Raw genomic sequence first — 18,723 nt, 5'->3', positions numbered from 1 at the left:
GCTGGTGTTGGCAGCCTTGATCTTTCTCAGGCAGGCACTTTAAGGGGGCTGGGGTCATCCTTGGCATGTGGCCTCGAGGTACTAGAAACTACGTTCGTGTTTAAGCCTTATCATGTGGGGGGATGAGTAATGAAATCCTTTGCGCTGGAGTCTAGTTTTCATAGACCAAGTTGGACACCTAGTCGAGACGAAGGCTTAGAGGAGCCTGACTAGATTTGGGTCAAGGAAAGAATCCTTGTCAGAACTCAGAGAAGACCAGGGTGGCTGAGGCCAAGCGTGAGGCTTCCAGGTGGGCAGGGACCAGTGACTGTAGAGCTTTGTGGGTACACACAGAGTTTCGGGGACCTCCCCAAGAGCAGCAAGAGATCTTTCAAGAGCGCAAGCAGGGAAATAGCTTGGATTGCCCAGACGGGCACTTTTAAAAACTCTGGTTTTAACAGTAAGTTGAAGGGAGGTAAGGGTAGTGGAGATGGGTGACAGACATGGCAGGAGTTCTTCACACTGCTGTGGAGGAGAATGTAATAGAAGGATTGGAGAGTACTAAGGGCTAAAATTGACAGAACTGGACAAATTACTGGATACGAAGGGGTAATACAGTGAAGGAAAGCAAGACATCGGGATACAGCCTAGTAGGATTGCACACAACCAGGAGAGATAATAGGGCCGCTCTGAGGGGGGAACACCAAAGGTGACATTCCGGGTAGATTAGTCTTTGCCCAGAATTCTAACTAACACCTTATTGGACATTTGTATTCCACAGAACATTCTTAGGGAAACATTATTCTAGAGATGTGTTCTGAATATTTTCCATTTTTATTCTCACATAAATGAATGACACTTTTAAGTTTGTGAGATATTAGAACATTCTCCTTCACGTCCCAGATGTTTATGTTGAGAATTACAATAATAAATGTCTACTGTTATAGACACTTTGATTGATATTATTGCTTGTCCTCATGATAGTCCAGGAATTACATATTTTTGCGCTCATTTAACAGACAGGAGAACTGGGACTCAGATAAGTAACGATGCTCAGGTTCCCACTGTCAGGAGGTGATGGAGCTCAGGTTCATGCTCAGGTCTGTCTAACCTGAGTGTGGACGCTGGAGCTTCCTGGATTCAAAACGTGGCTCCTCTTTCGCAGCTATGACCTTGGACGACACCGAATTTAACCTCTTTTCTCACATTTAAAAATGGAGGGAATAATGACACCTACTCATAAAATTGCTATAAGATCATCCACACACCTGGCAAATATTGAGTACTCAAGAAACGCTGATTGTTATTCCCCCACACTCCTTCTGGAAAGAGCACAAGTCTTGTGTGGCCATTCAGAGTCTCCCTCCAAACTTTCAGGACGTTTTTTTCTTTCTCAACCTTGTTACAACAGCCTCCTCTTGGCAATGCCATCTCCATTCCTCGTGCCCTGTCACTTGAGTGGCTGCTCCTCCCAGCGAGGTCTGGCTTCCACTCCCAGGCACAGCCTTGGTCTGTTTAGCAACTCTGACAGTGGTCTTTCTCTTCCAAGTTCCCTTACTCCATGAGTACAGCTCTGGGTAAGACCTGGATTTCCTTTATCCCTTGAAAGACTTTAATCCTGTCTAATAAGGGAAATGTAAACAGATGTTTGTATTTGCAGCACACATCACAGTTATTTGCAGGAAGACATACAGATTCTGTACTAGTCTCAGAAACAATTGCTTAGTTTTTGCTTTGAAGATAAACCACAGTTGGGAACAACTCCAGGCACTACTCTTTCTGTTGCACAGCTTTCTGTCTCCTTCTAGGGGTTTCACTGGAATTAGAATTGCTTAAACCAGCTCTCTTATTACTGTGGAATGGTAACAGTGAACAAAGATTTAGTAATTCTTCTATTGCTCACTCACAGGAAATGTCTAATAGGCGCCCAAGCTTTCCTCTTGCTTTCTATCTGCCGCCTGGTTCATTGATGCATTTTGATGCTTCTAATGAAGGAAACAAGAAAATCTTCTTGAGGAGTTGATGCCTTTCAAAATGTCGAATTACTAAACTTCCACATACCTCAGTTTCCAGAACTCTAAAACGGAGATAACAATATGACCGGGTTATAGAGTTGCTGGGCGTTTTAAATTAGGCAAAACAAATAAAGGGCTGAGAATAATACTCAGCTGATAAATGTTATTTATTAAGTGCTAGGAAATATTGTTTATTATTTCAGCACAAACAGAATGTCATGGATTAATTTTTGCTCTCTAAACCATTTTGCAGTAAATGAAGAGCTATGGTTTCCAAACAGCCCTCGCAATTGTGGTTAGCATAGATTGGTCCCGTGTGTTGAAAGCAGAGTTTCCATCCCTCGGCCTCTCAGTTTTCCTACAAAAGCCACAGGAATTCTGTATCTGAATCTAAAGTGTGGTAGTTAAAATACTCATTGCCAGTTGGAGAAATGAAGAGAAGCAGATGAGATTGTATGTCTTAGCAGCAATGGGTCTGAGCTGACTTTCATCATTATGGCAGCTCCTCAAACGTTTCCTGGACAGATGAGTCATGCTTCCTGGAACTCTCTGTCAGAGAAAGTTTGCTTCTAGGACGCCTGGCATTTTGCTTAAAATTCAGAGGTAACTTATATCAATTCTGTGGACAACTGCTATTGAAAACCAGGCATAAAAAGTGACAACAGTATACCAAACAATTTAATTTATTTCTCTATACCAGATATGAGTCTAGCGTTGCACTAAGCATGATCTGGAGTCAATAGGCGTTAAGAACGAGTGTACCTATTGGTTAATTAAGCCAATACTTTGTAGTGTAATTTAATGTCACAAGAAGCATTTTATAAGACAGTTAAGACTCTAAAGCTGCCCGTGTAAAATGTGATATTTTTCATTATAAAAAATTAAAAGGAGAGATGTTTCCCTCAGTGTGATTAAAATCCCTGTCTTCAAAAGGAAATGCTGATTTTTCCTGACCGTCCCTCACAATGAAGAATTTTCATGCAATTACATTAACTTGCTGCAGTTAATGAGGCAAACACACCAGCCTTCCAAAAAGAGCCTTTGCTCTCAGATTCAAAAGAAACCCTGTGTGTCTCTGCTATTCTCTCAAACAGGAAGGACAGAATCAGGATGAGTAATAATCAGACCTATGGATAATTTCCAAACTACCCGGAAGCCACTAACAATTACATTAGATGCTTGTTCTATCCACACTCCCCTTCTTGGCCGTCCTCACTGAGCTCTGCTCCAGCCAGGCCCCAGGACGCCAGTGAGTGGATGGTCTCTTCCACCATCCAACAGGAACACTGCACAGATAAGAATGCAGAGATTGGCCAGCTAAATTTTAAAACTAGGAGTCATTGTTGGGGATTTCAGTTAATTCTAGTGTTTGTCTATTTTTTAAAATAGGAAGGATTTCCAACTGCCACATTTTAGAATGTTTGTTTAGAAATGTCCTCTTTACTCTTCAGTTACTATTTATTTAACGGGCCCTCGTTTCCTGTTCTCCCTGAGTGGGAAGTGGCTGCTGCCTGCCGGTGCTCTGGGTCCTTCCCGCTCCAGGTTCTATGATATCAACTGGATTCCTCCCCGTGTCTGAGTCCATCTGTAGCAGGTGGCTTTTAGGGGGCAGAATACATTGTTTTAAATGTTTAGTGTTTCACTCTGGCAGTACAGTTTGCCGAGGGAAGGCGGCGGTTCATGGAGTTAAATGCTCATGTACACACAGGAGAGCACGAGTGGCTTTCAAAGCATTTCACTGCCCACGAGGGAGGGGATTAAGCGTTTATGCTCCATCAGTGACTGTAGCAGCTTCTGATTGTAAGAAGTCTGTAGTCCCTGAACAGCTGAAGGAACTCTTTTTAAATAAAGAATTAGTCTCATTAATAATAATAACCTAATTACTATAAAAAGGAAGCATTAGGTACAAAATATAGATTTAAATTAATGCTGGAGAGTCCCTTGGATAATAACATTTTAATGGACTCATTTTCATGCGTAATTTTGAGATATGTATAAAAGACTATGGAGATAGACAGTGTAATATTTTTAGTAGACTAGCTGGGTATCTGAGAACCTAAAAGGGTATGGAATTTTGAGATTGGAAAAACATTACCAGTGCATAGCTACATTGCTATATTAATGGGTCACCAAAGATAATGCTTTAAAAATAAGCTTATCTCATCACACGGGATATAGTCATGGCAGGAAATTTGGAAAATCTAGATAAAATAAAAATAACCTAAATTACTTCACAACTAATAATATTTGGTGGTATTTATTTCCTGTAGTCTCTCCCTATGTATTTATTTTATTTTAAAATTGAAAGGGGATCATTCTGTACATACTATCCTATAATGACTTTATCCCAGGTATCAATAGCTTATGAATGTTTCTCCCTGTTAGGAACTATGCCTTACCATTTACAGCATTGCATAGTCAATTATCACAATGCAGCTACCATTGCTGTGGAACATTTAGAATCTTTTCAAATTCCCACCGTTATAAATAATGCTGAAATAAACATCTTTGTAGTTCAATCCTTGCACACATCCATGATTAGACCATGATTTAAAAAAAAAAAAAGAAAAAACCCACTCAGCCTCTGTGGCTTCTAAAATGAGTAATATGGAGGAAGCAGAAATAAAATGTGCATGCACCATTAAGAGGAGACAGTCACCAGCCACCACATGGAAGGGAGGCTATCTGGTCTGTGTGTGAGACAGACCTCTAATTCTGGGTGACACGAAGTAACTCAGAATGTGGTCTTTTCGATGGGTTTCATGCTGTCATGCAAAGCCCAGCATTATGAGTAATTGTTTAATTTTGGATGGGTCTTTCACATTTCCTGCCCCACCCTGCCAGCACATGGCTGCTTGGCTTTTCCTGTGCCTTGGGGAAGATGTGTGTCTGTGTGCTGGAGTACACAGTGGATGGCCATGTGTCTAATGGAGGAGGCTGCCTCCTGGGGCCATCACAGAGCCATCTAGAGTCTCCCATACTCTGCTTATTAGCTTTCCTCTTCAACATTTGTCTAACTGATGCTCCACAATTTGATTAATTTTTATTCCCTTGAGTTTTGCTCATCTATGATGGGATCCTTTTACTCTATGATTCTTGTTTGGCAATTTCCACTATTGTTACAGAAACAGTTCAAAGCCCTTCAAATTTAAAGTAAACTCTGAATGTTTCAAGTTTATCCAGGGGATTTGTGTGTGAACTTCAGCAACAACAGTCTCAATGACTACTCTAATAAAGCAGTTCCAACAGGTCCTGTTACAGTTGTTTTTCAGTGTGGGCAAAATCTGAAGAGGGGCTCCAAGAATTCACCAGCCCTCGCCCCTTTGGAGCTCCAGTGGCTAAGCAAGTAGAGCTGCAGGCTGGCTGGACAGGAAGGGAAGAGGAGGCTGCAACAGGAAAAAGCACGTATAGGGCCCCTTTCCTTACCAGTCGTCTCTCCTCTATCCACCTCACAGGGCAGCCCTGGCAGATTTCCTCATGTGCTCTTCACTGCCATCCTCTGTCATGATCTACCATCTCCCTCCACCCCGACACACACACCATGCTCACATTCCCCTCCACAGTGTGATTTCTCTAGGACTGGGTGCCCCACATATCTGGAAAGACTTCAGTCTCCACATATCACTAGGTCATCACAGATAGTGACAGGCTGCGAGCAATGGCCGTCCATCTCCTCACAAGTGATTCATTGATTCATTGCTTCCCTGTCTGGTCAATCAGGGATGGTTTCTGTGCAATGCTGTTCATGAGCCAGCTCAAGTTCTCAGTACCCATCCTATTTTTTTCTCTCACAGCTATTTCTGGAGTGGTTTTTTTGGGGGAAAATGTTGGTTCCCTTTGCCTCTGACCAAGACTTAGAATAACATTTTGAGCACATTCCACATGCCAGGCCTCACACTCAACCTATTACATGATTTGTCTCATTAGCTATTTACAACCTATGAGAACCATCATGATGGCAAATTTATAAAGCAATTTTAATGAGAGAGGTGAAGTAGTTTTCACAATATGATATGTTCATCAGATTCTAGAGCTGGACTGGACTGTGAAACTAGAGCCTGACACTGACCACACTTGAATATACCCTAGTATGTTCCTGCAGTGAAATTACTTCCCTGCTTCCAAGTTGAGTTGTAATCTTCTATGAATGATATTGACTTCCGAAAACCACTCTATGAATTCATTAAGTCTAGTTCTCTGAAATTGAGCTGTTTTCCTTACATTGACTAGAATTTTTGTTCTCTACAGATGGCAGAGGATTCTCTACTACACCTAGAATTCTCCCTTATGGCAGATACATTATTTCAATTACATATTAAATCTAAAAGATAAAGTTTTTGGAGTTCTTAAAGATTTCTAATAGGAAACGGACTCATTTTTTTTTCCAGATGTTTTTCCATATTTTAATGACATTGTTCCAAAAACGCTCTTATTTCCTTTATGTACATGGACTATATTTCATTGGTTCTTAGAATGAATACTCCACTATAAAAAAATATATATTTTTTTTCTTTGAAAAAACTTTCAAGTAAATAAGAAAAACAATATTTTGAAAATGTGTGAATTAGATGCCGATCTAAAATAGAAAGGGATGAGTTTTAGTTGTTACTGTGTTTCTAAAGTGGGTTTAGAAGTCACTGTACAGCCCAAGCTCATACTTATGGGATAATTGGTTCTAATTTCATTCACTCCAGTTACAAATTTTCAAAATCAAAAACAGTTTAGCAACACAGAGGCACTTGAAAAGCTCATTTCTGTTCTGAGAGCCCTTACAGTTCACAGAATTGATTCGCACTGAGGGAACAGGTGGAGGTGCCCATTGGCTGACTCTGGGGTCCTCCAGACTTGAGGTTCAGTGACTCCTAAAGTATCTACAAAATCCTTAATCTTACAAAAATTGTAAGCTATGTTTTCTTTCAGTGATGTTTTCATATTAATATCTACTGCCTTGTATGTATGGGTCCTTAATATTTAGGAGTCCACGAATCATTTCATATTGCAATTGAAGCCTGAAGTCACTAATGTACCAAATTGTCAAACCCATGCAAAGGAAGTAGATAGAAATTGGTAAATGTGGCTAGGCAAGCGATTTCCTTCCTCTTTGAATGTCCTAAGCGTGGTTGAGATATTTCAGGCTGGGGGAGGGACCTAAACCATAAAAATCCTAAATGAATAGTCTCCTTAAGGGAATAACTGAAAACATTCTACAAAAGAGGTCTTGTGTATATACATAGCCACATTTGAAGATACATGTAACGGCTAACTTGAAAATACAAGCATCATTTCAGGTGTTTATAAAAGTACCTCTAAACACAGTTATACAAATTATTTGTGCATATTCAAAGTGAGAACATCAGTCTTTCTCTTCTTAATTTCTACTAGTTTCCTTAATGTGGACTTAATTTCAAACTCAGATATTTGTGCAGACCGAGTGGATCTTCAGGCTTTTCAAAAGCAAGAGAATCAAATCTACCCTTAGCAGGACCAGTGCTTGCCAGTAGTTGCAATGAGTCACAGCTGGAATGTCCTGTGGTTAACATTTTGCTCTGAAAACAGAATCAGAGGGCTCCAACTGGTTGCCATGGTAACCAGTATTTGTGTACTTTGAAAAATGACTGTTCCTGTTTTGTGTGGTAAATTTACGCGGGAATGAATTATAGAGGTGACATTAGCCATCTGTGTGAATACAAACAAAAAAACCTGATTTAATTAAGTGTAAACTTTAGAAGGACATAAAATTGAGGGTATGGAATTTTTTTTTGTGTGTGTGTACAGAGGTATTGTTCTATACTAATTAATTCATTAATTTATTTGACATTATATTTAAGTATTTTAGTCAATGTCTATTTGATGTTTATTTTTATGCATCATTCTCTCCCTTCCAAAGGCAAAAAGAAACTAATTGTCATTCATCAGGGCTGCCCCCAAACCCACTCCCTTTTCCCCTGCCCCCCATCCCATTTACAATGTGTTATTTAAGAACCACTGGAATTCAGGGGCTCTCTCTCCTTCAATGAAGTAATCCCATCCGGAAGGAAGAAAAAAAAAAAATCCCTTCCAAGTCATGTGAAAATGTCAGGTTTCTTAACCTTGCTGAGCTGGAAGGCAAAAATACTATACTACTTATGACCTTGAATAGAATCTAAAATATGGTTCCTCCAAATGTCACTAGCTAGTATTTCAGAAGATCCATTAAGCTTAGAGCGATTACGGTTATAGGGAAATCTTACCTTATGTTTTGTTGGATAAAAATGAAATAATTAAAGGTTTAATCACTGAGCAAAAATCCAGAGTTAAGAATGAGCCTTTTGGAGTGGAAAACAGTAGAGTGTTTTCTTGCTTAGTATGCCTCTGCTTGGGAACAGTGCGTTTATTTTGGTATTAATTAGTTCAGAATTGGAGCTCATACCCTGGATTTAATAAAAGTGAAGCTGAGAAAAATACCCTCCAGTGAAGCAGTAATTTAGCAGTAAACAGATTGCAACATGCATGGGTCTCCTCCCCCACGTCCACCTCCTACATTAGTTGGTCCGGCCTGAGGTCTGAGGCCAAGTGCTTTTGTTGGTGTTCCCCCTTCTTTTTATGTTGCTTCCATTCTCTCATTCTCACTCCATCATTATGGCTTCTGTCAAATATCTAGACTATTAGAAACGTGATTATAAACATACACATTTGAAGCAGCAATATTCAAAATAAAATAAAATAAAAAGGAGGCTGAAGTGATAAGCCTAAAAAATAAATCTCATCTTTATTCATTTGCTTAAAATGCTTAGGTTTCATACTTAAGAGCAAGTGATGTAATGACTTCTGAGTTTCTCTTTTTGAATCTCAACTGACCTCCCTGCCACGTCTCACAAGCATGTATGTCTATTGAACAGCCAGTTTTCAGAACGCTGAATGAGACAGGCCACGATTTATAAATCTGAAATTTATTATGACCTTGAACAGCTCCTGCCTGGTCCCGCCTTCACAGAATGACCACAAAAGATCCACACCCTTTGCTGCCTAAAGGAACACGCTGAAATTCAGGACTGCAAGACCCTGATATGTATCTAATTCTTCAAGTTTCAAGCAATAGTGCAGATCAAGTCTCATTAAAATAAATGCAGTTGTGGGGAAATCATTTTGTTCATTCACAGGGGATGTATTAGGGCCTGCCCTGCACTGGCCAGTGAGGGGGATTCCTAGGTGATCTGGGCTCTAAGAAAAGCCATAGTCTGTAGGGGAGATAAGACACATGTGCCTATAACTAGAATGAAAGAAAAGGTGACCATTCCCACACAGAAGCACAAGAGCTAAAGGGTTTCCAAGGAAACCTTCCTATGACTGGCTGCTCTAGGGATTAGGGAAGGCGCCATGGAGGTGCTTTGTAGAATTTGATTATAAAGTTTTTCATGCTCCACTCAGTATGTTTCCAGCAGTATTTTATATCATAACTTTTTTTATACCATAACGTTTTAGTAAATGAAAATAATTTGGTCAATTTGGAATTTATTGAATCCAGATGATACATTTTCCCACGGACACATGCAAACACATACACTCACACATACACTTGCATATGTGTACTCTGCAAGAGAATAATCAAGGCAATCCATGAGTCTCTGCTCAGACACCTTCCATTTTGTTGTCATGGGCAGTTCATACCAAGGGTAACTGGAACAAAATGTTTAAAGTGACATTAGGGGATTAAAAGAATATATAATGGGCTGAGTCATGAGGAAGCCAATCTTTCTGGATTATCTTTCCTGCTTGAAGAGATACGGCAGAGAGGTTTATTTATTTACTTTTTTAGTTTAGGGGTGTGTGTCTGATGAAATCATTAAATGAGGCTGGTAAAGGATGAGCAACAGGATGTATAAATACCTCAGTGGGAAAATAGGCATAAACCTCAGCAAAAAAGTTCCTAGAAAATAAATGTAAATGGCCAATCGACATGAAAAAGTTCAACCTCAAAGTAACACAAATGAAAATAATTACAAAAACATGCACAAATTTCAGTGTCAGAACCAACTTTAAAAATGAATAGTCATAGTTGCTAATGTTCTGTTGTATAAAATGTTTCTGTAAACTGCTGGTGGGAGGATAAATTGGTATAAAGTTTCTGGTAAGAAAGTGAATAATATACATGAAGAGCCAAAAAAGATTATACTCTTTGATTCATTTCCCTCATAGGAATCTTTCCTGGGAAAAATTAAAAATATCAAACAAATATTTATGTTGGCAAAAAAAAATTGAAAATATCCTAAATGAACCACAGAAATATAATGTAAATTGTGTATTGGTAACATCTTATACCACCATTAAAAATATTTAAAGGGACTATTTAGTGACGTGTTTAGTAAAACAGGGAACACAATGAAATGTATAGCCCAAATTTACACACACACGCTTATACACCTACACACAGATGTACATACACATATACAAATGAACACACATGGGCAAGAAAAAGTTCTGGTATTAACAAAACATTACCAGTGACTATCTTCAGTGGGATTAATTTTTGTATTTTTCTTTTTCATAGCTTTCTTTATCGTTAGTATTTCTTTTAAAAAATATATATCTTATAATGATAATGCTGTTTATTGAACATCTCTTATATGTTATCCATATATGAACATACCTCATTCGGCCTACTATTTCCTTATTCTGGGCCTAGACTATACTTTGGAGGAAATTTGCTAGGCTGACATAAAACCAAACAATATCTGGATTTCCAGATGATTGGGCTTGAGAATCATCCCTAAAAAGGTATGTAATGTTCTACTTTGATTTCTTATGTTAAATGTCCTGGACTCAACACACCTGAGTAGGTTTAACCTTAACTTTTGAACCAAGGAACAGCTTTTGCTGCATGAGTAGACCTTGCTTTTGCCAGCTGACAGACCATGGGAAGCAGCTTTTCATTGGGAAGTTTCTCTTGGATTTCAGCTCTATGACGGCCCACGGAGGATAGGACGCTACTGTGGAACAGACATGCCGCCTTCGGGGACTACCACAAGCTCCATTCTTCAAGTGCTATTCTATACCGATGGGACCGGGCACGGCGAGAAAGGATTCCAGATGCAGTGGTCCATTCACGGTAAGCCCTGCACCCATCCCAGTCACATTCGGTTGTTGCTATTTGACCAAGAATCGTCTCCTTCCCGATTCTGCTATTTGGAAACAGTGCCATCAACAAACAATGGAAGGTGGGTAGTAATCTGCTGCTAGGTCTTTGAAACTTTACTCAGACCCTGGTGGCTCTCAGAGAATTAAATCTTGTTAGGGTTAAGAGGAAGTGAGGTCAAAGTGAACAAGTGACTGCTTAAGCAGATGCAGTGGTAAACTGCCTAAGCGAAAGGAGGGAGCGGAAGGAAGTTTCTAGGGGTGAAGACCTGTACTGGGATGTGGCAAATTGCAAGGTGGGATGGGGGCGTTTCAGGGGGAGTGGAATAGAGTACGATTTAGGGCTCACCCTGCCATTAAGTAGAGAAGGAATGACATGGATGGAAGGGAAATAATGAGAGTGAATCAGAGAAAGGGAAGGGCAAGGATTGGGCTGCGAGGGGCACAGGAGCAGAGAACTTAAGCTAGTGATACACTAAGGCAGGGCCACATGCTGTGCCCACACAGGCAGGGGCACTTCAGAGCCCACCTGTGAACAGGTGGTTCAGAAAGCAGGTAAGATAATCATTTCTCTGACGATGAATATTCATTTTAATGGGAGTTCTAAAACTTCTAGACTGACCTCACATGGCCCAGTCTAATGGGAGAGGGTACCAAAACAGTGGTTCTCTACACATGCTCCTCGCAAAGCAGCCTCAGGGTCCCCCGGAACTCATTAGAAATACAAATTCTCGGGGCCCCATCCCAGACCTACAGAATCACAGATTTGGAAGGGGGGCCCAATAATCTGTGTCTTAACTGGTCTCCCCGGTGGTTAAAGTGTGAGAATCACTCTCCTAGAGTGATCTAGACCTGAAAAATATATCCTTGTGAATATTACAGTAGAAGTTCTCAACCAAGGTCTTAGGGCTCACTGGTCTGTTTCAATGAGTTGGAAAGAGAAAGAATTGCAATGTCATACCAGGAACCACACACAGACCTCTAAGCTGTGGCCCCGCTGTCAAAATCATAGGTGAGCACAAGGGGAGGGCATGAGTGTGTGTCCTGGTTGACCCTTGAAGGTTATAAACATCATAGTACATTTATTGTAGGAATCTCAGTGCTATACATAGCTGAATAGCCCTGTTGTATATTTAAGAGTGTCAGATGTTCTGAGATTATGAACTAGAGACCGAGTGTGTTTCTGTTAAAATATAAGAATGTGGTTTTCAGTGTTTAAAAATATTCAGTGGTTATCCACAGAGATATTTACAGCTTCCAATACAGATTATGAATTCCCAAAGTAAATGAACTATGATGATTAAGTTTGTGGAGGTTCTCAACTGTCCTCTTCATCAAGTAGACAGACTTGACCTTGGAATGTCAATTTATTGATCTAATAAATGAAGGAACTGGATTGATTCAGCTCTGTAATACAGTCCATCTCTAGTATTCTGTAATTTAGAAATGCTGTGATTCTAAGGAAACTGTGAAAAGACCAAGAAGAAACAGGAAAATCTTGGGAAATGCCCCAGATTTTCAAGAGCTAGAGGTATTTTCCGGAGCCGTGTTTCTTAGACTTTCATGTGCATATGAATCACTGGGGAGCTTGTTAACATGCAGGTTGTGGTACAGGGGGCCTGAGGTGGGGCCCACGAATCTGTGTTTCTACAAAGCTCCCAGATGATGCTCATGGTGCTACTCTGTAGACAACACTTTATAATTTTTTTCTATCAGTTCCATTTGAAATCTGTCTTCATTTGGGAGAATCAAAGACACTCTCTGTCTATTCTCTTTTCCTGTTTACTATTTCAAAACTTTCTCCCAATTGCTGAACATTTGCTAAGCTTGAAACCAGCGTTATGCAACAACACTTTGCCAGTTATGACCAGAACTGGGGGGGGGGGGGAACATTAACGCCGTGATGCCCACTACATATAAATTATACATGGGAAGAACCTTCTGGAAGGGGGTGGTAAGTGTCCTAGATCTGTGCAAAATTAACTATCATATGCTATAGTTATGTAGTACTACAAGTATGTAGAGTTTATACTCTGTGTCTGACCTAGGTCTTTTTAAAATTTTTTTGAGGTTAGATTCTTGAAATGATGAGAAAATACAGTGCTTTAATTATGATAATGTGAATGAGATCCCTGAAATAATCTTAATTTTAGTAACTATCAACATGAATTAAGATCGTTATATATTCTAGAATTTGTGCTTTATACAATACATACATTGTTATTTCATTAATACTTCAAAAAATCTGTTATGCAGGAACAATATTCTCATCTGTAAAACAAGGATATTTATAGTACCCAAATCATTGGTTGTTATTAGGATAATAAAATAATATAGAGAGTGCTTAGAATAGTACATTACTCAAAGTAAGCTTCGTAAAAAAACATTAGCTATTATTTGTAATAGTTATAAAATATCATTTCATGGTGTGCATGTCCCAAAATGTATTCAATTAGAAAACCTTTAGTGAGATAAGGATCTAGGTAATAATCATCAATGGATGCTCAACTTTTTGAACAAACATAGGATGGTGATTAGATAGACAACACCTGAACCCATTAATTAATGTTAACATTGAAAATTAGGACAATTAGATCTTTAACTTGATTTGATAATCTGAGAAGAGAGGCCAACAGAATAGATGAGGGTCAGGGAAGAGATTCCAATAGCACAGGTTCCCCTACTTCTTATCCACTGGAGGTAAACTGAAGACATAAGTCCAATTTCTCAGTTATCCATAGCTCATTGCACAGATATTAAGGAACAATCTTGGGCCAGGTACTGAGCAAGGGCTGAGGACACCGTGTGACTCCTATTAGCAGGCCTGCTACCTACTGTCTTAGAGCCTACAGGCGATTGGGAGAACTGGCCATCAAGCTAACAGCACACAAGTAAATATAAACGATAAGTGCTACACAGCACACAAAAGGGGATTTGACCTGGACAGCAGGTCAGAGAAGTCCTGCTTGAAAATGAGCCCTTTAAACTGAAATGTAAGAATACACACGAGTTGCGTGGACAAATAGGAGAAGGAAAAGGATTCCATATAGAAAAAGGCCCCGTGGAGGGAGCCTGCGGGGTGAGGGACCCCAAAGTCAGGAGTGGCAGAGTGGCTGGAGGTCAGAATCAGGGGAAGCTGTGCTGAGCTAAGCATGGCCAGAGCGTCAGGTCACATGCAGTTAGGGACGCGGGCAGGGAGGGAGCTACACTTTTTCTTACAAGTAAATCCGTCTCACATTTCAGAGAAATGACTTTTGAGTAGGATCTTGAAGGAGGGAAACAACATGGCATCTTGTAAGATTCAGAATATAAAATAAATTACAAATGAAAAAATACAAAATGAATAAATACAAAATCAACGTAAAACTTAAGTCTCAATTTTCAAGTGTACTAGTAATATTCTTGACTGTGTGTCTGTGTGTGCCCACGAATATGTGCACATGCGTGCGATTCAAAAGACTCTCTCTGCACAACGTCTCCCAATCTCAATCTCAGAATCAGGTTCAAGGGCCAAGGCCCAGGGCACCCAAGCTGACACATTGTGTCCTGAGCATTGCCGCTGAGGAAGAATCCCCACGCACTTCATTCGTTTTGCCAATTCATAAATAAACCCATTTACAAAATGTGCCTCTTTGTTGACTATACAAATCTTCTGTTTTCTTGGAGAAACCGCATCTACAATCGGGCTTTATTTGTGGGCCCATTTTTAAAGTGGAGCTGCAGACATGAGATTAAACCACACTGCCCAGCCTTTATGCCGGCCATCAAAGCCAGTCCCACCCTGGAAAAAAAGAAATGGCCACAGTTGCACTGCCTGGCTGAACTGTTCACAGCATTGAGTGCTGACAGCATTGTCCAGAGGCTGCATTCAGTCTCGGGGGCCTCCGTCTGGGTTGCTGAAGGGAATATAGAACTTTCTGCAGGCGGTGGATATAGGGGCCTCCTGGCCAGCTGTGTACACCCCTCGCCTCTCATGCTCGTCTCTCTCCGAGGCCCGCCTTCACTGGACAATGGAATCCAGCAGACAAACAAGGTCAAGGAGCTTTGTGAGTGAAAGAGTGACATTTGCGAAGGGAGAGAACCCCCTCAGCTGGGAATAGCAGAGGAAGGGCTAAGTGGCATGTGATCAGGAGCTGATGTCACCCTGGAGTTTCACAAAGGAAAGTTCGGCCTTTTCTTTGGGGAGATAGATGACATCAGCCTCTCGGATGGGGGCTGGTTTCATTTTATCTTTTTTTTTTTTTAAGCTATTAATGAGATTTCTTAAGCCTGAAGGTTTTCAGAAATTGGCTTGGGAGAACATTTAAAAATAATTTTATCAAGACCTTTCTTGGCTGACTGGGTTTGAGCATAAGCCAGTGCCTTCTCAACTACCTGGGGACATGTAATACTGTAGCAAAGGGCTTTTAAAAATGTATATTTTTAGAGTCCTGGCAAAGAACCTCCATGAGGTCAGCGAATGTTTCTCTTAAACCTTCCCTCTGGTTCTCTTTTCCTCACTTGGACTTTTCAATAGTCTTCGTTTATTATTGGTCTTTCAGGGGAAATCCTTCTAATTTGTAATTTCTACTCCTTTTGGGACTTATAGTGCGTGTGCTGGGGTTTCTGGGAGGTTCACCCTTTGAGGACAAAGGTTTTGTCCTTTGTAATTCATTGTCCTTTTTGCTTGTATGTGAATGCTAGGTAATCACCCTTAGGGTGTGAGGTGAATTACGGGGCCCTATGAGGAGATCTCCCGGCCTACCCTCCAAACAACAGACAGTTTGCAAGCGTGCATCATATCATAGTAATTTACACATAGTGTCTGCAAGCAGGCATTTGCTGAGAACATGCTTTTCGTTCAGTCATTTGTCCAACCAGCATATATTGATTCACTAACCAGGTTCTGGGCTAGGTTTTTAGAATACAGAGTTTATTAGTTTGCTCAGGCGGCCATAACAAAATACCTCAGATTGGGTGGCTTAAACAGCAGAAATTTACTTTCTCCCAGTTCCGGAGGCTGGAAGTCCAGATCAAGGTATCACAGGTTTGGTTTTCCCTGAGGCCTCTTTGGTTGGCTTGCAGATGGTAGCTCTCTTGTTGTGTCCTCACATGGCCTTTTCTGTGTAAGTGTGTGTCCCAGTGTCTCTTCCTGTGTCCAAGTTTCATCCTCATATATGGACACCAATCCGATTGGATTAGGGCCCACCCTAGGGGCCTCATTTAGATTTAATCACCTCTATAATAGCCCTATGTCTAAATAGTGACATTCTGAGGTACTGGGGTTAGGGTTTCCATATATGAATTTTGAGAGAGATACAATTCAGCCCATAGCAGAGGAGAGAGTATCTTTGACTTCAGGGAGTTCGTCATTTAGTCAGGGAAACAGACAGATAAACCAGATGTAGAAATAAGTGCATAATCCACGATGCTGTGGGGGCACAGAGGACATCTAGGACAGCCTGAGGGAGTCCAAGAGGCACTTCAGGCAGCTGAATACTTGAGCTGAATTTTAATGGATGAGCAAGAATTGACCAGTCAGACAAATATCCTGAGAAGGGAAGACATGTCTAAGTAGAAGTAGGGAGGCTTACATCAGCTAGAGCATATATCAACCCCAAGGGAGGGAAAACTAGTTTTGGGGAGGGTGAAAAAAATCTTAAGCTTCATGTATAAAGTGCACACATATATATAATACATAGCATAAAATATATATACATATACGTATGTATATATTTATGGTATATCTGTGATATTAAAATTTCATGGGGGAGAATTTTGGAAAAAGTATCTAAAAAGGCTTCTTAGGGAGGCAATAATGAACCAAAAATTGTCGAGAAACACTGAGCTAAAGGGAGTGATAGAAGCTGAGGCAGGGCAGGTTGTCAGAGACCAATTGCTAAGAACCACTGCAAGAACATGGATATTATTTCTTGTCTGTCCTGAGCCTTGCTTCCGCACGGTGCAAACATTCACAGCTATACGAAGGTATGATGTTCACAATGAAAGTGATTTTATGAATTGTGGTTTGCAAAGATCCCAGGGCATGCTCACAAGGGCGGGGGGAAGTGAATCACCCCGTCTGGTCCTCATCTCAGACAGAGACCTTTTTCTCTTCTGGTGATGAATTACTTTCATAGTGTCACTTCCTGCTACGTGCTGATATAATGTCACAGAGAGAAATGGTAAAACACCTGTCCCCATTGGCCTCTAAAGTAACCTCTTTTATCATCAAGAATGTGTCCTTCATTTCAGTAAGTCTGTAGGCAATCTCTTGGCATAGACAAATGGACATAGACTCCTGGGATAGCTTTATTGTGTAGTGTTTTGTTATATCACATAGTGTTTATTGCTTTATTATATAGTGTGATAAAGGATAAAGAAGTCCTTTTCAGTTTGGGTACAAATTTATATAAAATAGAAACTTTTAAGAAACAGTTTAAGTTAAACCTTATTTCCCTACATGCTAGCTAGGCTTTCTTTCACATACACAGATACTATATCCTGTCCTGCTCTTCTAGCCCCTTCAGCCTGTCCGGTATTTTGAACTTTCATCTTGGTGATACTCTTAGCAAAATTCTAAGCCTGGAAAATGGAAATGAATATGGTCTCAGTGTAGGACCATAGCACCGACTTCTGCGTGATGATACTCTGTCTGATTTTTATTTATGGCGAATTCTCACATGTCTGTTTTACAAAGAAGTTCTCAATAGATGACGCTACTGTTTAAAAATCTGTTCATAAATTCACTCACCTTTGTAAAATTGGGATAATAATTTACTAAGAAAATCATGTAGCCTTTTTTACCTTGGCTCCGGAACCTTCCCAGCAAGGTCCTAATAATCAGAGGCGTATGCAGACATTTCACAATGAGTGGAAAAGCTACGAGATGGTGGCATTATTTGCCTCCTTGACGACGGCAGAAAATACACATACACACAGTTGACCTTCGTTTAATGTTGGTTTCGAGCCTTGTAACCAGTAACGGCCTTTAGGAGTCCCAATTCCCATGTCATTTGAAAAAAAAAAAAAAAATGGAGTTCTGTTTCCATTGCTTCTCTTTGAAACAGTTATAAAGAAAAAAATAACCCTCAAACAACCATGACCTTCCCAAATCATATGTTGCATAATTTGTAATCGCCCTTGAGATTTGGGCAAAGAAAGGCCTTTCTTGAATCTTCTGTTTGTGTTCTGGTTCCCTAGCAACAACATCCCTCCTGATAGATATTGCGCATAGTTTCCAGGGGATTCCACACTTTTTCGTACAACATGAAAAAACAAACCACACATTTTCTTTCATAGTTTCAAATTTTGTAGCAGCCAGAAATGACTAAACCTGCACAGAACAAACATGATGTTCAGTGTAAAACATTAATTTTTGTCCCCAGAGGTTTCTCTTTTTGAGTATTTACTTAAATATTGCCATATTTATCTCTAACATTACATATCCAAGGACTTGTTTTACCTGTATGCCACTGTGTGCTCAGAGGAAATAATGCAAGCCTTCCGTGGCACTGATAGTAATTACATTCTAGAAGATGTAATAGAATTTTATATTCTCCATATAAGTAATGACATTAATTTACTGTGTCCCTGATATTTTCCCCTTCTGGTTATACTTACAGACTCATCACAAGCT

General features: G+C 40.1%; 1 protein-coding gene across 1 annotated transcript in view; it reads left to right on the top strand.

Moving 5' to 3' along the window:
- CUBN (cubilin) overlaps window positions 1–18,723 on the top strand; it is a 245,413-nt gene that overhangs the window by 72,752 nt on the left and 153,938 nt on the right. The window contains exon 28 of the mRNA XM_074324816.2: window positions 10,929–11,079. Within this exon, the coding sequence (XP_074180917.2) occupies window positions 10,929–11,079 (151 nt within the window). The remainder of the gene's footprint in view (window positions 1–10,928; window positions 11,080–18,723) is intronic.

This window comes from Rhinolophus sinicus, chromosome 1, assembly GCF_057876585.1.
Source record: "Rhinolophus sinicus isolate RSI-liver-muscle chromosome 1, RSI-T2T, whole genome shotgun sequence".
NCBI lineage: Eukaryota > Metazoa > Chordata > Mammalia > Chiroptera > Rhinolophidae > Rhinolophus > Rhinolophus sinicus.
This window is presented reverse-complemented; position numbering and strand designations above follow the sequence as displayed.